General features: G+C 35.2%; 2 protein-coding genes across 2 annotated transcripts in view; both read right to left on the reverse strand.

Annotated features, from left to right (window-relative positions):
• LOC132201614 (voltage-dependent calcium channel type A subunit alpha-1) overlaps positions 1-15,078 on the reverse strand; it is a 29,896-nt gene extending 14,818 nt beyond the window's left edge. Inside the window, exons 1-21 of the mRNA XM_059627913.1 lie at positions 15,026-15,078; positions 13,321-13,429; positions 13,123-13,262; positions 11,035-11,135; positions 10,661-10,816; positions 10,313-10,533; positions 10,143-10,246; positions 9,255-9,370; positions 9,114-9,173; positions 8,958-9,059; positions 6,801-6,867; positions 6,611-6,738; positions 6,118-6,545; positions 5,844-6,062; positions 5,250-5,461; positions 5,002-5,191; positions 4,781-4,893; positions 4,316-4,720; positions 3,857-4,058; positions 3,637-3,801; positions 2,233-2,343 (exon numbers count right to left, since the gene is read on the reverse strand). Of these exons, the coding sequence (XP_059483896.1) occupies positions 2,233-2,343; positions 3,637-3,801; positions 3,857-4,058; positions 4,316-4,720; positions 4,781-4,893; positions 5,002-5,191; positions 5,250-5,461; positions 5,844-6,062; positions 6,118-6,545; positions 6,611-6,738; positions 6,801-6,867; positions 8,958-9,059; positions 9,114-9,173; positions 9,255-9,370; positions 10,143-10,246; positions 10,313-10,533; positions 10,661-10,816; positions 11,035-11,135; positions 13,123-13,262; positions 13,321-13,429; positions 15,026-15,078 (3,402 nt within the window). The remainder of the gene's footprint in view (positions 1-2,232; positions 2,344-3,636; positions 3,802-3,856; positions 4,059-4,315; positions 4,721-4,780; positions 4,894-5,001; positions 5,192-5,249; positions 5,462-5,843; positions 6,063-6,117; positions 6,546-6,610; positions 6,739-6,800; positions 6,868-8,957; positions 9,060-9,113; positions 9,174-9,254; positions 9,371-10,142; positions 10,247-10,312; positions 10,534-10,660; positions 10,817-11,034; positions 11,136-13,122; positions 13,263-13,320; positions 13,430-15,025) is intronic.
• A 981-nt stretch (positions 15,079-16,059) lies between these two features.
• LOC132201615 (voltage-dependent calcium channel type A subunit alpha-1-like) overlaps positions 16,060-20,260 on the reverse strand; it is a gene marked incomplete at its 3' end in the record, with an annotated part of 44,321 nt that continues 40,120 nt past the window's right edge. The window contains exons 3-4 of the mRNA XM_059627914.1: positions 16,286-16,365; positions 16,060-16,196 (exon numbers count right to left, since the gene is read on the reverse strand). Coding sequence (XP_059483897.1) covers positions 16,060-16,196; positions 16,286-16,365 — 217 coding nt within the window. The remainder of the gene's footprint in view (positions 16,197-16,285; positions 16,366-20,260) is intronic.

Here is a 20,260-nt window from a genome sequence, read left to right on the forward strand (position 1 = left end):
TTGAAGTCAATAAGGAACTCGCAAAATCAGTTGAAACTTTGCGGGCCCATTATCGAGAGGCTTAAAAATGCTTATGTTATCGTGAAATATATCGAAAAAATATTATAGTTATGCAAAAATTTGCGCAAAACATAGAAATTCAGGAAAATTATTCCAGAAATTGTGAGCTCTATTGAAAAAATTGAACGAATGCTTGACTATGAAAAATAATATACTCACACAAATTCACATAATTAAAAGTAGATTTAGTTTATGAAAGCGATTTTTCAGCCTCTTACTTAAGTCTAACAACTTTTACAGTGATTCACTCAAAATCGATTGCGTGTTGCTCTCAAGATTTTGCTTTGCATGTTGGTTGAATTGTATATCACTGTGAAAGTTACATACGGCATGCAGATTTGTGCATTTCAAACCATCACGAATGCGAGTACTTGAAAAATAATCCGAAACTTCTCTTTTTTTTATTTTTTGTTAATCAAAAATCATCTTGGAAGCAGAAAGCTCAATCAAAAATCAATTAGAATAAATTGCTTTATTCGCTATCAAAGTTTGGCGTCTGCGTTTAAAAAGCCCTTGAATCTTAAAAAATGTTGATTATGATCTCAGCGAATAGATTGAATAAGGGGTGGATATATTGCTCAAAACTACTGAATTATTAAGCATGCATTAATACTTTAGGCAAGTCCAAAGATTTATTCAATAATTACCCAGCAGCAATAATTAGATAATGAGTAAGCATGCAAGTCCTCCACTATACGATTTAAATTTAGCTGATTAATGGAGGAGGAGGCAGGTTTGCGTGTGAATAATTAATTGATAATGTGTATGATAGAGAAGAGAACGTGAACTGAAGTGCGTCATTGCAGAAAACAAAAGAGGTATATAATATATATCAAATATGTATATTTAAAAAGATAAAAACGAGTGGAAATTCACCTTTAACCCATAGGCTAATATTTTTAGTATAGTTTCTAACAGGAAGAACATTGTAAAGATGTTATTGGTCATTCCTAGTACATCGGTGAGCATCCCAGGAGCATCATGATACTAGGATATGTCCGCGCACCGGCAGATAAAATAATGAAAAAAGAGAACAAGCAGCAAAATAATTAATCGTGCACACAGTACTAGTATTAAATATGATAAGTAACAATATATATGTTGTATGATTATCTTTTTATGTCAGTTATAATCAACAACTAGTAACATCTGGCATGATTAAATAGCAACTTAGCGATAGGTTTAATGACAATTAAGAACGAGACTAGGGGACAACAGCCTAAATCTGGCTCTCTACAATTACAGCGGCGTGATCGTTCATTAATTCGCGTCACGCCGCAAACATTAATTGACTTTTTACACTCGTCAGTTCTTAATTCTCACACGGACGCTGTGTTCGTTTAGTCGGTTTAGACACTAAATTAAAAATATAGAGGAGAGGGCGAATATAATTAACTGTGGTCTGTGTGTAAATATTAATTAATGACGACGGGGGCCGTTGCGTCGAGCGTTTTTCAGCGCGCCAAAACGGACACCCCGTCGCCGTTCTAAATGTATACTCGAGTATGTTCTTTAAGAGAGGGCATACTTTTCTAAAATCAGAAAACATTCAACTGCAATATATTGGTATATATGTAATGAATGGAAATATTAAGATGCGATATAGAGAGTATCAAATATATATATATAATAGGTATGTAATACAATGAACTCAGCAGGTCAGCTGCCTGTAAAGGAAATAATTATGTTAAGTATGTACATACCAAAAGAGACAAACAGACAAAACAGTCAAAGCGATGCACAGAATTAATGTGCCAAATAAATAGTATGCTAATTTGCCGCGATGCAACATTACATACACATCCAAGTTGTGAAAACATGCCGACGACTAATTAGCGAGCGCCGTTCTACACAGAAATAATTAATTCCACTTGCGTGCCACATCACAATTAGCAGCTTTTCAAACGCATGCGGCAAGCAGTTTGAGAGGTCAATTTTTTCCAAACGGGAGATGATGGCACAGGACTCTAGGATCATGGATTCAATAGCTTCTTCTTTTCTTTTTAATTCACCTTTACATATATCCTTTTGCTTCACGAATTGAAAATTAATTAATTAATTAGTAGCTAACCCCGGTTTTATTTTAATTGGTTTGAGAATTTTTTCTGTTTTTTCGTTATTATAGAGACGAGACAGTCGAGTCCAGATTGCGAGTTGCAGGTTGATTATTACCTTTACTCCAAAGGCCAACACCTTAAGTGAACACTCTACGGTAAACATGGCGGTAAACCCTGTATTCATGTAGTGGAGCGTCTCCCTTTGAATTTTGCCTTGATTGTAAAACTAGAAAGTTGAAGAAGACATACCAAGAGAATTATCACAACATATTCCTCCACAGTTACATTTCACAAGAAGACATCACAAGTTTTTTTTTCAGTTGGAAAATTGATCAGAGTATATATTACGTGTGTGTTAAAATCTGGTTAGTAAAAAAAGTGTCAAATGGATTGTGTTTGAAAAACATGATTTTTTTTTTAGCAAAAATAGTGAGTAGGCATGCGATATATTTGAACGTGTGTGGTATATATTTAGCGAGAGATTTAGTAATAAATTTTAAGCAGCGAGTGTTATGTTTTGTTTCCAAAGAGTTTTTGTGCAACAAAGAAGTAGTGTAAGTTCGAACCGCAAAGTCATAAGAGGACATTCCATATAAAATGAACAATCAGATAGACAGAGTGAAAGGCTTGAGATGGTCACACGCCATTGGTAAGCCAAAAGTAAGAGTTAATAAATCAGATATATAAGAAACTGGAACACCATGCACCAGATTCAATGCATTTCCAAGAGATTTATGAGACAGCAGGTGGGACAAAACAAGAAATGGTTATTTATGGCCAAGTTTAACAGAAAATAAAAATTGCAAGCAAGATTTTATCAAGAGCAAACCATTGAAAGAACCGAGGTTTTATTTATAAAAAAGTACATTCGGGATAAAAATCAATGGTTAAAATTTAAAAACAAAGAAATGGGGGAGATTCCGTTGCAAATTCAATCAAATTTAAATGCATGCAAAAATGGTATTTAAAATTTGTGTTCATGTTTAGGAAATTGCGGAAGATTTTTTTGTGTCTTAAATTTTAAAAGGGTTTGCATGTATATATTCAAAGGGCATGCATTTTAAATTTCAAGATGATTTTTCAAAATTATTCTCAAGGTTAGTTTGTTCAATGCGGGATGTTTTTGTTTTCTTTTGGAAATGCATTTCAACAAGATGCAAAGCATGCAAGTGAAGAATATATAGGTCGTAATGATAAAATTTGTAGTTTGGAAAAGCGTTTTAAGAAAAGTTAAAGTCGATTAAATATATAAGTTGTGTCTTGCAATATAAGTAACGATTAAATCGGCAACGATTCAGCAATCCTGAAAGTTGTAATTAGTTTTGTGGAGAGGAATGTTTCTTGTGTCATATACAGCCAATTTTTGTGTCTGGTGGATGAATTTCGTTCTGCCTTGAAATGAGATTACACACGAGAAGAGCGAAACTGAATTCGCACTCCTTATGTGTTTTTCTGGTAATTTTTCAACATTAATTTTGGGTTGATGATTTGCGTTGGAAGTGTGTTTGAAAAAGATTACCTTCATCATCAGGAGTAGCGTGTTTAAGACGATCAACAGCATGATGAAATATTCAAACGGCGAGGACACAACCACTCGCCAGATTTTGTATTTGAAACTGTTTCGTCTGTTGGGCATGTATCTCTCCAAAGGTCTGGCACTGATCGTGAAATCAATGCAGGATTTCTGAACAAACAGTTTTAGGCGAATTAAAACAAAATAATAATATTCAAATTCAAACCTGGTTTTTGTCTATTTCTCCATCCTGCAGTTCGGCCTCGCCCTGCTCTTGGAAGGTGATAATAATCAAGGCTACGAAGATGTTCACGAAGAAGAACGGGAACACTACAAAGTAGACCACGTAGAAAATCGACATTTCAATGCGAAAATTCTGAATGGGTCCCTCGTCCTCGTATGTAGCCGCCATCGAGTTTTGCAGCACTCTGAAAAACAGATATATTGCAAAATTTTAAATTTGGCAAAAAAATATTTGATGGAGATGCGTCATCAAATATTTACTCCCACTTAAAATGAAAGAATTTATTTTAGGATCGCGTGCAAGTATTAAAACCAACATAATTTTGCTTAAAACTGCATCATTTGGCCTTAAATAATAAAAAGTTTATTATTTAAAAATTATTTTGGTTTTTTAAAACCTCCCTTCATTATTTCGAGATAATTTAGTTATTTTTATCCTTACTGAGGCCATCCTTCGCCGGTCTGCACGGCGAACAGGGTTAGCATGGCAGCCATAACATTGTCATAGTGGAAGCTCTGCTGTCTCCACTCCCTAGGGGCGGCCGACGGCAACTGGTTTTCAGAGTCGAACTTGAAGTACTGGCCCTGGCAGTCCTCGGCAGTGTGTTTGCTCTCGTCCGTGCAGTAGAAAAACTTGCCGTTGAACAGTTGCACCGCGATCACAGCGAAGATGAAGTGGAACAAAATGTAGACGATCAAGATGTTGATGACGTTCTTCAGCGAGTTGATCACGCAGTCAAACACGGCCTTGAGCTTCGGCACTCGTTTAATAGTTTTCAGGGGTCGCAGCACGCGCAACACCCTCAGTGATTTGATTGTACTTAGGTTCTGACCCGCAGAGCTTCCTCTGTAATATTATTTTTATTAAATTAATAACATTCAATAAAAAAAAAAATTTAAATGTTACGTCATGTCAAAGCCGAATGACACGGCGGCGCATATCACGACCACTGCATCCATGATATTCCAAAATTCTCTCAGGTATGAACCGGGATGTAATATTACGCCTAAATCTACAATCTGCAAAAAATTAAGGTGTAATAAAATAAGTTAATTAAGAATTTAGAAAAACGCATATTTTTCTAATTTAAAAATAAAATTTAATTGAAATTTTAATTTTTGGTTTACCTTTAAAAGCATCTCTATCGTGAACACACCAGTGAAGGCGTAATCAAAGTAATTGAGAATGCGATTTCTGGTGCTCTCTTCGACCACAGGGTCCTCGGCAGCCAGAGCGATGGAGCTCAAACTGATGACCACCATGATGAAGAAGTCGAAGTAGCGCAGATTTACGACCCAATGGGCTGCTTTTCTCAACCTTTAAATCAATTAAGTTTAAACAAAAATCGTAAAGTTTTTATATGATTTTTTTTTACGGATTTGTGGAGGTGAGGACGAACATGGACGAGTAGGGCAGCATAGGTTTTGGGCCCTGCTGGTCGTCGTCGCCCATCTTTTTATCCTCATCCTTTTTGGCAGGCTTTTTGGCTCCCCCTTTGCCACCCCCGCCGCCTTCCCCTACCATAGGGGTGCCGTCGGGGTTCATTTGCAGAGCGTCGATCTCCTTTTCCAGCTCCATTAGTTGTTTCTTAAAAATTTAAAAAGTATTAAAATAACAATAAATTAAAGACTTTTTTGATACAAAATTTAAACTCAATTTTTTCTACTTCCAACTCTCAAAAATTTTGTCAATCTAATCTAATTTAAATTCTTATATAAAGGTTATTGGAAAATCTAAATAATAATTGTTTTAATTTACAAGAATAAAAAATTTATGCTTTGTTTTAATTTATAATATATATTGTTTTTAATTTAATAATTAATAAAGTATAAAATCATTAACATTCTTTATGATTAATTATCAACTATCAATCAGTAAGAAAAAAATGGAATTTTTAAAATTATCTATAAATTAGATTGATCAATGTCACGCAGGTTGCATACTCATGAAAAAAAATAGAAAGTATTACCTCTTTGTCTTCTTCCTCTTGCTCCTCTTCAGCAGCAGTCAGTTCTTGAGCGTTCGCCAAGTTGTCGACAGCGATAGCCAAGAAGACGTTCAGCAGGGTGTAGTTACCGAAGAGCACCAGAATGATGAAGTACAGCGAGTAGATCATGCCCTTTTTGTGACCTCCTTGCGACAAAATTCCTTGGTACATCACCTCGTTCCAATCCTCGCCAGTCAAGATCTGACGAAATTGACAAATAAATTAATTTAAAAAATTTCAAACCAAAATTTCGTACTTGGAAGACCGTAAGCAGTGCAATGGGGAATGTGTTGAAGTTGGTGGGCGGTGTTCCATCGTCAAAGTTGAATGCTCCCCCGAACAATTGCATGCCAAGCAGTGCAAAGATCAGGATGAACAAGAACAGCAGGAACAACAGAGAAATGATGGATCGCATCGAGTTGAGCAATGATATTACGAGGTTCCTCAGCGAAGACCAGTACTTGGTCACTTTGAAAATGCGCAGCAGTCGCAAGGCTCTTAGCACTGAGAGACCGAACGATCCAGATTTCAGTTCTGACCAAACAACTTCAAAAATAGAGCCACTGATGACTACACAATCGAATCTATTGAATGAAGACTCGAAGTATATTCTTGGTCCTAGTGCGTACATTTTTATAAACATCTCCATCATGAATAGTCCTAAAAAAACATATTCTGCTATATCTGTAATCAAACGTGGCGTGCGTTAGGATCCGAAACGGAAATTTCTCATTCACTGAATTTCTCACATAAAAACGATGTCAGCCACGGCGGCTGTCCATAGTGTTCTACTGCTACACAGGCTGTGTTGAAAAACACAAGTACAATGACGAACCAGTAAAACCACTGCTGTTTTACTGTGTGTCGTATCCAAAATCTGTAAAAAAGGGAGGTTTGATTATTTTTTCAAAAAAAATTGTAAATTGGTTTTGTGCTCACCTTAATCTCTTCTCTTGTCTCCAGAATTCTACACAGGCTCCTTGGTTTTTTACTGTTGTCAGAGACCCTGAAAGCGTGTAGCGAATCAGGTGAACAAAGCCAGAGCTGGCACTTAAATTTACGGACTAGAGCTACCAGCAAAGTACTTTTGAGATAATGTATATGGAAACTTGAAATTGGTACAAAATATGAGCCAGGCACTCCAATTCAAATTTCTAGAGAAATTGCGAGTGCCTGTTGATGCGTCACAAATCACAAAATTCTATAGATCAAATTACTTTACAAAAGCATCAACATTATTATAAAAATGGATAATATTTTTTTAGGAAACTAATTTTCCTTATTAGCTACGGGCCTGAATTACGGACCATTTTTTTTCAATATAATTTTTTTTATAATATGAATAATTATAAAATTTTGACAAATACTGCAAACCAACAAGCATCACACAACTCATGTTAGTCAGCCTAAGTATCTTAAAAATATGCTAATAATATAGTTTTAAGTTAAATGTGAGTGAATGCTACAATGCAAGGTAATTTCTAACTCTAGCGCATTTGAAAGAAATCTATCCTTGATAAGTAAGTAATGAAGGGGTTCTCTGAATGATTTGTGGAGCTATTCATGGAAACTATTACACTTTGCAATGTACACACTCCACAAATATTGCCTTTGAATGAAAATGAAACTTGCTAAAAATATATTATGTAAATAAAATTTAAACAGAGGCAAGAACAGTAGTTAAATTTTGAAATATTTTCTCGGCCAATGGTATTATTGGTATAATGTTTTTGCCCCTTTTGAAAAGAGAAAAGGTGATGTACAAAAACTGTTGAGAAACAGTTGACATTATGCACCAGGACTGTTAACCATGCTCTTCATATGTATAGAAACAGGGGGCATATATATGTATAAAAAAACTAGCGACACAGCCAGAAAAATTAATCGTGAAGCAGAACGAAAATAAAAAACCTGTTGATGCTTTGTTTCAAAACGTACAAAATGTATATTATATATGTATGAAAAATTGTTTCAGGGCCTACGAGGAAGGGTTGAAAAGTTTACAGCAGAATAAATACATAGCAAATAATGCCATTTTCACAGTAAAAAAATCATCAGAGGAATAAACATGAATGGATATATGAAAAGTTGCTGTCGAAATGCGTGAACAAAGGATAAGGACGAACAAAGGAAGACTTTCAGCACTTTGCTCGGCGCAAATTTGTATCGCAATTTGTCGAGAGGGAGGTTTATTATGAGAGAGTAAAAGGGATTTTTTTTAATAATAAATTGTATTATATAAATGAGAGATAATGTTGCACTACGAATTACAAAACTACTCAAATCAGTCGGCATACTGATAAAAATTGCAAAATTGGGGAGCTTCAGCTAAGTTACCCTTCCATACCTTTACTTTTTTTCTTATTAGGCACTGAAACAAAAAGCGAAATAATAACTTTAGAAAAATGATTCTGACTTGAGAACCTCTCTTTTTCTATTTTATTATAGTTATTTTTCCTATAGGCACAGTTATATTATCATTTTCAATATGACTGCAGAGCAGAGTATAATTATTTAGAGTATCTAAGTTCTAATTTATCAAAAAACCACATTTAGTTCGAATAGAAATAAATCATTGCAACAATATGTTGTACGGCAACAAAATCTTTCTATGTCTGTATATAAGGAAACACCAATCACATTAAATTAGTCCTCTAATCGGCGGCTGATCAAAAAACCAACCGATTTTGACCAAAAATGAAAATCCAACATTAATCAAATTCTACCAGATCACAGAGAATAATATAAAATCATCGAGAAATCATAAGAGATTGATTTAAATGAGCCTCACCAACACCAAAAAAATTATTTATGAGCACCACTTTTGCTGCAACGAGAAAGCTCCATTTAATATTTCGCCTGGTCTTGATTTATTTAATGGGCAATTTTAGTAGTTTAGTGCATTAAATTCTGAGTCTGCATTCACAAATTTTGAAATTTAATTACTTAAAAAAAAAAATCAAAATTATCGACTATCCGCATGTGGGTAGAGAAGAATTTTGACTTTAGGGTCCGATAGCCCTGTCAGCTAATTGCATAATTTTGTCGCTCCTTGCACTTTTTTGGTAAAATGTGCGGGGAGGGCAAATCACTCACCATCGTCTCCTTCCTCTTCATTCTCCTCTTCCTCGGTGTCTGTGCTTTTGCTTTTGCCCAGGTTTTTCAATTTTTTGCGCTTAGCGGCTGCTCTTCTCCTCGCTGAAAATATTCACAGGTGAACTTCCGAATTTATTAAAATTATTGAATCCAAACCTTCTATTATATGCATTTTCTCTTCGTCTGTCGTTCTCTCTTCTGCTAATATCACTTCCTCTGAAATTGCACCAAAATTAGCGTCCGCTCGGTCCGTTTCGTGTTTCTCTGGCTAAAGAATTTTAGTGCCGATATAATTACCTGCTCTACATATCCACTCTACGTATCCATTCAACTCTCGCTCTAACTGTTGCGCTCTTCTAAGCTTCAAAAATGTTTGTCTGTTTTCTACTTTTTCTCTCTCTTTTGCAAATTCACTGTGGACAACAAGCACAAAATTGCAAAGCGTTGAGCTTACTTGTACTTACAGAGTGTGAATGTAGCTGTACGTTTTTCAGAATATAATAAATTAACTAACCAAAAATTACTTCAAACTATATATAAATGTACAAGAATAAATTTAGGACGGGGAATTTACAACGGATTTAACAAATTTTTTAATTTTTCAAAGAGAAAGTGGCGTCCACGTAAAAAATGAGAAAAAGCTTTAATGAAATCATACAATGTAATGATATCTATTGCAAAACAAGTTTGGGGCCCAAAAATTTGTAATTAACCAAAGAAAATATTTATGTTAAAATTAAAAAAGGGAAAAGATCTTAGTATAATATATTCATTTATTTATGTATATAACTTTTCCCCTAAATAAAGGGCTGAAACTTTTTTTGCAATAAAAAGATAAGATTTTATTATTAAAATTAAGTGTCAGATTATTTGAACGCCATTTTCAATACTTGTATTGTGTGCGATATAACCTTGATACAAAATTAATATGATATTACGGCCAGAGGCGTTTTTAGCTTACAGTAGATACCTGCTTGGCATATCCACTCGAGATATGCTGCATACGCATCCACGAAATGCTTTTTTTCACGCGCCCTTAGAAATTGCGACTGCCGCTCAACTTTTTTTCTTTGATTTGAGAACTCTCTTTTTGGGGAGAACAAATTTTTAGAAATAAACAAACAAAAAGAACTCAAGAAAGTAGAAATTGTTTTAGAAAAATATTTTCAAGTTTTTCCAACTTACCCGCTAAGAACACCGAGAACTAAATTGAGCATAAAAAAGGAACCTATGACGATAAGTGGTACAAAATATATCCAATTGAATGTGCTCCCTAAAGCATCATTTGTCTGGAAGCAAAAAATTCAATTAGTTCCGATTTTTTTTTTTTTTTTTTTTTTAATTTTTTCACCCACCCAATACAACACCTGGGTCCACCCCTCCATGGTAATACATTGGAACACAGTTAACATAGCGAATCCTATGTTATCAAAGGACGTTATCCCAAAATTGGGGCCTTCCCAGTCTTCTAGGCACGTGGAGACGGACGAGTTACACACGTAACTGCCCGCAGGCGCTTCTGTCTTGTTGTCCGTGTTACATGGCGTTGCCCATTCACCCTCTTTGTACACTCGAGCTGCGGAAAAGGTGAAAAACGTGCGTGAATTTTACTGCCACACCGGCTGTCGAAATTGTTAGCAGGGCAATTTAAATTTTATATAAATTTATTTTGAAGTGCTAGACGCGTTTAATTTTTAACTCACTGAGTTCCTCGAGACTGTAACACGTTTTGTGCAAGGCCCCGCAGTAAAACTCGAGCCCAATGATGGCGAATATAACAATGGCGAATAACACGAGCAGGCCTATCTGCAGCAAGGGTGCCATGGCTTTGATGATGGACTTCAACACCACTTGCAGACCTGTAGGGCGGAGTGTTTGTTAGAAGAGAATTTTGCGACACAAAATCTGGATGAGAATTTTGAGGGGAGAACGTGAAAAAAATTTGAGTTGTCTTTTGTTCTAACAAAAAGCAGAAAAGAGGACTAAGCTAAAGAAAAACACTAGACTATAGTTTTAATATTGAGAAGTAAAGTGACATTAAGTTAAGCGCCAATTACATTGTTCCTAAAGTACTTACTGGGAATCCCCGATACTAATTTGAGAGGTCTAAGCACTCTGATGGCTCTTAAAGTCCTCAGATCAACATCTAAGTCATTCTGAGGAAAAAGTGTGATGAACCTGCAAGCAACTCAACTACATCACTACCTATTGCATTACAGATCAAAAATGTATGTAGTCTTTTGCAAAAGATAGTCTTAAAAATGATATATATTTGGCCTAAAATATAGATAGGACTAGTACAGTAATTTACAACATTATATAAATCTCTGATATAAAACTAGCCGCATGCCTGCTCTGAAATACAGAAGTAATTTAATATCGATAGTCTAACTCATCTAAAATTCTAAAACTCAAACTATGTAAGAGTTTCTAGCCTTGACCTGACTAAAAAAACTAACGTTTCTAGTGACTAATTTCCTCAATAATTCCTTCTGAAACTTTAAAAGTTCTGACAGAACTGTAGATTCTAACAATTATTGCAGTATATTTTTTCTTTTTTCTAGTAAGGTCTATCACAGATTAATCCTGTTAGTATACAAAGCAGAATTAGAAATAGGCAGTAGTATTAGCACTATACACAGGAAGATTTTTGGGCAGATTTCTGAGCTTATTGAATGTGTCTTTGAAAAAGAATTTAAAATATATTTATTTTCAATTAAATTTTTGACAACTTGCAAATCTGCATAACTTCAAAATAGATGAAGATAAAATCAAACTTGGAGTAATTTGATTTGAATTTTTAAATAAACATTATGTTTGAAGAGTGACATTTTACATGTAGAGCAAAAACCTTCCATGGACTATTGACGATCAACACACACACGCTTTTTGAAAGAAAACTGACAGACTGGATACAGCTAGAGAGTTGGTAATTAATTTGGCAATAATTATGTATGTATGTGTACGAGTAAACTAGCCACACGAGAGACAGATAGCGCCAACAAACCAAGAGCTACAATTCTGCGCCACGACTTATTTAATTTGACTTCTGCACACGCCACACAAAATAATATATGTATACGTATGTAAGTGACAAAAAGAGAGCGGTTCAGACGTGATGTTGCGAGAGTTGTGTGAGCGAGTCCTTACTTGGTATTCGAGAGACCAATTTGAGGGGACGCAATACTCGAAAGGACCTCAACATACGTAGATCCATATCTACATTTGTCTCTGCGAATATTGTCATGGACCTACGCAGGAAAATTTATACATAATTTACATTGGATTTATACAACGGTTTCCACAAAAAAGACAATGCATCAATTACTTTGGGTCCGATTATTTTATGTATTTCTTGGACATTAATATGATTTTGGGTGGAATGAGTGTGGTGGCCAAATAATGACATGAATTATTGAAGCTTCACTTTCTGAACGTGAAATATATATTACTACTCATTATTTTGCCCAAAAAATGCACACCAAAGTTTTGTACAATGTTCAATAATTACAAAAAGTATAGCAAGACATTTTTTTATATTACAAATTCTCTTGAGCCACACGGGAATTTTTTTTCAGGACCCTGTTTGAATTCCAAGACTTAAAAGATTTTAACGATTTAATTTCTTATTTAGTATCTTCCTCTGTTGGAAAAAAATTGTTCAAAAAAATAAATAATTGAAAGCTACTGCTTATTTTTATTCAAATATATCAAAAACCAAGAGCGGAAACCAGTCTATTCAATTTAGGGTTGGTCACCCTCAACTTTTTGTGGGATAAAATGTCATGTTTTTCAATAATTTTAACTTTTAACCACACTCTTTCCACCTTCGATCAATATAATACTTTTTTGTTGATGCACAGCCCAATTAAATTGAAAAGAATAAATAATTAATCAGCTGAAAACATTTGTGCAATTATGTACAAAAGAAGAAAATTGCGTATTATTCAAAAATACAAACAGCGGCAAGAGAATGACGATCCCTCGAGTGCGATCAATAAAACAAAACGCGCCGCGACGAGCGCTGTAGAAACTCTGCAATACAACATAAGCTGAAATATACTGAAAATATGAATTCGATGCGCTGCTTCACTCCGTCCTCCTTTTTGCTAAATATGGCCTTTTTTTAAGTTATTTAAAGTAAAAGATTGAAAGTGACACTCACCCTGTGACCACTACAACGAAATCCATCATGTTCCAGATATTACGAAGATAGGAACGAGGATGAAGAACAAATCCTAACGCTAGTATTTTTAATGACGCTTCAACACAAAAAATTCCTAAAAAGTAAGGTTCAGTCAGCTCCTGCAAAATGAAAACGGAAATCAGTTCATGTCCAGATAATGGTTTTGATTCAAATTACCAATTTCTGGGCGAGGATGGTGCGGTCCCCATTTGGCAGATGTTCCTCCAGTGCGAGAACAATGCAGTTTGCAATAATTGTCAGCAAGACAGCGTACTCGAAAGGAGTGCTTAGGAATCAAGGAAAACTCTGACGTACATATTTTTCACAAAAGGTTCACATAAATATGAAGAAAACAATAATTAAAAATAAAACAATTATTTTTTGCTGAACTTTACCTAATTAATTTGATTTTTATATATTTGTTTGTAATTTTGATAATAATTTCATGTATCATTATTTATTTATTCATGTTTTTTGTCTTTATCAAATAAAATTTTTTAATGGGTGTTTATATAAAGTGAATAAATTATTGTTAAATAAAAATTTCTAACTAACTGCCCCTTAACGAGAATAATAAGCTATAAAAATACAAATAGTATCTTGGGATGTATGACTTCGAATGTGACATAGGAAAAAACGATATTTATCTTGCAAATAATTTAAAATTCTAAAGTTTGAGACCTTTGACGATTTTCACAAGAGCGGATTTGAAGCCAAATTCCAGTGGGGAAGTTGATGTCAGCAATAAAAATATAAAGGGCGGCGGGCAGAGGCATTACATTTTACGACGGGGATGAAACCAAGTAAAGCTTTTATGCATATTTTTATTGTGTGCGGAAAACACGCTCTCCATGTGTGGCGAGCGAGCGAGTCACTGGAAAATCAAGACTGCGTGTGCATTGCAGCAGCATTGATCTGTCTCTCCGCATCTCCGTGATGTGTGTACATTTTGCGGGGGGCGATTCGTTTTTTTTTTATATCGCAGCACATATATTGCAAAACTGGCTGTGTATTTATAAAAAAAAGAAGTCACGATGGCACAAAATGCGCGCGCAGCTCTTTTGAATAAAGAATAAGTGGCGTGTCTTGCAAATCGGGAGACATGTCAATGTATGCTCCCCTGAATGAGCAATGTAATTTTCCAGTCGCGACTTTAAGAGAGAGCAGAATGTAAAAAAAAAATCAAGAATCGGCTGCCGGGCCCACCTTTGAGCGAGCGTATGAAATCGCGAGAGCGAGTGCAGCTCTCTCTCCCTCTCTCAAGGACCATTCATGCAATCTAGGTCAACGTGCCATGTATCTCTGCTGAATATCGCAACTTTTTTTGCAGCGGGACATTGTAAGTGGACAACAAACTATAGATATCAACCGTTCGTCACAAGTTGTTGATTTTTTTTAAATTTAGTTTTTTAATCTAAATTGGAAATTAACGTTGCAGGGTTGAAAACTGGACTGAGATAAAAAGCTGATTTTTTGGATTTATATTTCTTGTTTATAATTTTATCGCCTAATAAGAAAATTTAACTGTGAATTTTATTGAGACTTACAAATTATTTTTATTGAAAATTATAATTGTGTTTACTTTTTATTTTTATTTCACGAAGCCATAAAACTGAAACAATATCGATGGTCCCTTATTAATGAATCTGCCTTGATGTTTTTTTTCGGCCAATGTGTGATCAAAGTTGGATTTTATCGGGGAGCTGGAAATAAAGCCGCGTATTTATAGCTCCCTTTTGCCTCGGAAAGGTGTTCTATTTTTAATCAGCTAGACAGGGTGGTCGGTGGTTAGCTGGGGTGCGACGTGCACGGGGTGCAATTTGCATTTCGTTTATGGGCATCGGGCGCGTTGGTTAAAAAATATCAGAAGAGAAAGTTGTACCGCTTCTTTCCGCAGCCCCTGCCGCCGCTCGACTTAGGCTTTTTGTTGAGCATTCGTACTCAGTCGGCTGCATAACTGGCAGGGGCTGCGGCATTTAACTCTTATTAGCATCGGCTGGAATGGAGGGAGGGGGAAGAACGGGCCGACGCCGTTTCCACGCAAATAAACGGCTTGTGGCGCTTTCCCACTGGAGTAATTTTCAATCCGAGCCCTTTTATTTTTACCACATGACAAAAGCAACGGGTTTCTGAATTGATTATGATTGCCAAGAGTTCCTTGAACTCTTTTGTTCCCCTTAGAATGAACAAAAATCATTATATTTGTGATGTAAAATAATTCATTTTTCAAAATTTTTGATTATGTAACCAATAAATTCAAAATTTCTTTTGGTATTATTTCTATATTAACAAAGTAACAAAAGGTATTTGATAATCGATGTAATTTTATTGAAAAATTTGAAGTTTAAACTGATAATTTTTTTAATTTTTTTTTTTATTTTTTTTTAAATATTGGTGGGTTTAAAATTATCCTTTCTTTCTTATTTAAAATTCAAAACTGGTTTAGATTATATCTATTAACAGTAAATCAAATATTTAACAGCATGTAATGCATATTCCTTTGAACATTTTAAATGATAAACCCATTTCAACCATTTAATAATTCTTGAATAGAAGAATAAAGGTAACACAGCTAGAAGACTGAAAGATTCAAATAAATTAAGAATCTTTAGTGAGCAACAAATTAATACTTCTGTGCACTATAAATCAAATAAGCCCATTTGATAAAATTGGATTTTTATATAAATCTATTGCCATGATTTATTATTTCAAAATAAATGATTTTATCCAAAGATTTCATTAGAAATGTTTAAATAAAAAAATCAGAATTCAAAATGAGTTTAAAAAATAAAAGCATGAATAATATTGATTTTTTTCCTCTCAAAGTATTTCAAAGTTAATTTTCTTTAATTTAATATTTATACGGTGAAATTAAATAATAGAATTTGCCTGAAAATGTAAAAAAAAAGATTTTTGGTGCAGAAAAGGATATGGCCACTCGATGATGAAACGAGTGTATCTCCTGAGGGGGTTTTCTTCGCTGAGGATGAAGAGCGAGCTCGGTCCTTTGGCGCCTGGGTCGGCCCCTGCACCTCCGCGCCGACCGCCCATACCTGCGGAAAAGGGCCGCAATCAGAAGTGTTGAGAGCCTCGGGGACCCCTAGGAGCCCGTGGGGGCCCCGGGGGCCTCGGCGGTACTCACCCGTGCCTGCGGCGGCCCCGAGATCACGAACCTCGCCGTCTCGCTGCTGCTGCGCCGCAGCCTCTTGGGCTGCCGCAAGCCTGCAACATTCGAATCAACAAATAAATTATTTGCTCTGCTCATTTTCGCAGACTTTGGCAATCGTGCGCTTGCTTGCTTCTTGCGAAATGGATATTAAGAGTAGGAAGGAAAAAAAGTCAGTGCCACATTCTGCTGCTGCTGTGTTTGGCGCGCCTCGTATTATATCACAGAGCGAAATAATAAATGCGTGTAATGCAGAGAGGGAGCGCGATCTATTTTATTGTTTTTGACGCGCAACACGAATAAATCGTCGTCGCTTCACGTTTTATGGCAAAGTTGGAAGCGTGTTTTTATTCAATGCCGTCCTAATTTTATGTTCAAAAGCGATAAAATACAGAAGTGGAATCAGGGCTTATTTTCTTTTAAAATTATTTATGTACTCATTATTTCCAGTTGTTTAAATTCTTTTTTAACACGGTTCATAATTATTTTTTCTTTTAGTTTCTAAAAATTTCATTCTTTGTGACTTCAAATAATTATGATATCTAAAGCTTGTTTTTAAAAATGATTAACTTTAATGCCAGATAGCAAATTGTTCATGAATGAATACTTTTTACTGACTCGCCCCTATATCAAAACTTTTAATCCCCAGTAATAAAATACAAAACAGTAAAATAATATTCTCACTTTATTAAATCATTGTTGTTTACTTTTTCCAACTGTATATAAAAAAAGATAAATTCTTTTTGTGTCTCCAGCACGCTTCTCTTGCAATATTTAACTTCATAATTTGTTTCTGTCAAATCTGGCGTCAAAAATTTGAAAATTTCGTCGCGCGAGTTGCGCGAGATGAGCAAGTAGCCATGGCATAGCAATGCCATAGCCATGCAGCTCACTCGAGTAACACAAATAAAATTGAATAAAAAAAATGTTAAAATATTTTTATATTTTAAAATACATAAACCAATTTGTCAAAATTAAAAAATAATCTAATTAAAATTATTAATAATAATTTACACTGATCCAAATCTCTCGAGTCACGCGAGTCGGGCGAGTCGCGCGAGTCGAGAAAGTAGCCATGCCATGCCATGGCCATGGCTATGGCGTGGCTATGGCATTGCCATGGCCATGGCATGGCTATGGCATGGCTATGGCATGGCTATGACATGGCTATGGCATGGCTATGGCATGGCATGGCCATGGCATGGCCATGGCATGGCCATGGCATGGCCATGCCATCGCTCTGCCAGTGGAATGATTAGGTACATTTTTTACAATATAACAAAGAAAAGCTCATTTAAATTATTGTTTTTAATAGGAAAATAATATAAGTCATTTTGTTTATTCTTTGAAAAATCGGATTAGAAAAAGATTGTCTTTTAACAATTGTGATTTTACTTGGATTTATGGTAGTCTTCTTTGACGCGCGGCTTATTGTTTGTTGATCTTATAAAAATAGTGCTTTTCATAAACCTACAATTTTCAACGTTTCTGTGCTCTTTTGTAAGGGTAATCATTTTGTGATGACAATCATGAAGTATAAAGTAAAAAATACTACTATCCCCACACCTCCTGTATGTTCAATCATAAACAGTGAAGCAAAAATTTAATACATGGGTTTGTTGAATTTAAGTACAATATTTTTTAATTTAAATTTTCGCAAATTCTGTGCGCTGACCGTGTGACCTAAAAATTTCGAACAGGTTTATATCTTAACAGAGTGATGTTCATTTTGCCGCATATGACTCCAACAATCAAATAACCCATATAAAATACGATTACTCATTTGTAGGAAAAAGTTCAAGTAATAGTTCCAGTTTCGCTACCTCGTTTTTCTTTTATTCGTGCAATAAACAATTTGTGCACTTTCATTTGCGGCAAAACTTTGCGGCGAGCAAATGTAGGTTTGCAACATGCAGCCAGAGAGTGGCTGCAGCTACAGCTATAGCTGGAAATGAAAAGTCAACCGGGCAAATGCCGTGACTGGCGCAGCAAAGCATGAAAGCAGTCCTGTGTGACGTGCAGTTTGAATCGCTTGCAGAAAAGCAATATCCACTGCAATATGCATCAAGCGCGACGCACCACCCCTTATTTCTTTCTTTCTTTTTTTGCGTCAGCTGGACTAGTTTTATCGAGCGCGGGGCGAAATGCAGTGGAGGCGGCGGGGGCGGCACGTGTCGCGGCCCCCGGCCCGGTGACGTTTGGCCATGTGCAGAGTCGGTTCGAGTCGGGCTTTGCTTTCGAGCAGGCCCCACCCCGAACGAAGCAACCGCGTGACGTCACGGATCAATGACGTAGCGCGCAGGCAGCGAGAGTAATTCTATTGCAGCAGGAAACGACCCTCTGCTGCTCTTTGGCCCTCTCGAATTCCCTCTCGCCGCTGCTCTGCCTCCACGCGCACACCACCAGTCAATCTTCCTCGTTCGCACACCACTTCGCCCTCTCTTCAGCCCCCTTTCGCTAATTCGCGCACCGACTAATTTTTGCCGTCTCGCGAGGTCGCGCCCCATCAAAACCACATAACTAACGCGCTGCTCCTTTCCAAAGTTTAAGTTGAGAGAAGAAGTGGCACTCCGAGTGAATAATTTGTTTATTTGGAGTTTTTCCTATATTTATAATAAAGTGATTTTTCTTGCTCAATAAAAAAAGGACCGTGATCTTTACTGATCCATTGTTCCGACAACTAGAAATCCAATTTTCATTAAATATATGATAAGTTTTATTTTTTATTTTTGGTTTCAAGTTTTAATAAGGCAGAAGAGACATAGTTGTTTAATCTTTTTGTCATTATTTCTGTTTGAAATAAAATAATGTGGCAATGTAAGAATTTAGAAGTAAAGTATGTTAGATTAAAATTAACTTCAACGATTTTGCTGAGTTGGTGGTGATGGAATAAAGATATTAATGTTTAATTAAAAAAAATCAAAATTTTCAGTATTTAAAGTCAATTTCTTTGATTTCCTCTCTAGAACTCGTCACATTTTTCCAAATATCATTCTCCCGCACATGCAGCAGAAAAGATATCATCAATCACATGACAGAATTTAATCGAAACTATCAATTACTCTAAAAAACCTTCTCATCTATCATGATTTTTGTCATACTCAACTTAAGATTTTGCTAGATTCATGATTTAATAATTATCAATATTGCCAACCTAAACTTCACTACAACGCATTAATCTAATTTTAAAATTCTTATTAACACTGACATTCCTATTAATAAAATTTTGCTGGAGGAACGCAACCAAATAACCAATAAAAAAGTGTGTTTTCATTCTATCATTTCATAAAAAAAAACCATAATATATATGAATTTTATCAATATACATAACAAAAGAAATATAAAAACATAATATTTAAAATAAACATATTCATGCGAAGGATATTTTTATTTATTTTTTTTTTTGATTGGTTAAATTAAAATTAAAATTTTTTGGTTTTATTCAAACACGACAGGATTTTTGAGCATTTTTCTCCAATAGAAAAAAAAACACACCAGCAATTAAAGTTTGAATCTACGCTTGAAATAATATATTATATTCTACTCATTTATCCTCCCACAATAGATAAATAATATTTTGGGAAGAAATCACACTGAAGAGGGAGTTGGTTGCCAGCTCTAGTAAACAATTTACAAAACTCATAAGCTTAATTTGAAAGCAAAAGTGTTTCCAAATTAAACCTGCTTGCCGAGCTGGAGCCGAAAAGGAGAAAAATGTTATATAATTATTTCATGTATATTTTAAATTTAAATATAATTCAAGAATTGCGGTGGCCGATCTCTTTTTTGTTTTAGCAGCCCTCTGCTAGTTGTGATACCCTTTCTGCTCATTTTTTCTAATTCAATTTTATTTATATATGACTTGAGTAGAAGAAACAATAACAACAAACAACAACAAGGATATTGAATTGATTTAAATAATGAAGGTAATTTGTATTGTTTCTTGTTCCA

Source organism: Neocloeon triangulifer, unplaced genomic scaffold (genome assembly GCF_031216515.1).
Source record: "Neocloeon triangulifer isolate White Clay Creek 2 clone unplaced genomic scaffold, ASM3121651v1 ptg000014l, whole genome shotgun sequence".
NCBI classification, from domain to species: domain Eukaryota; kingdom Metazoa; phylum Arthropoda; class Insecta; order Ephemeroptera; family Baetidae; genus Neocloeon; species Neocloeon triangulifer.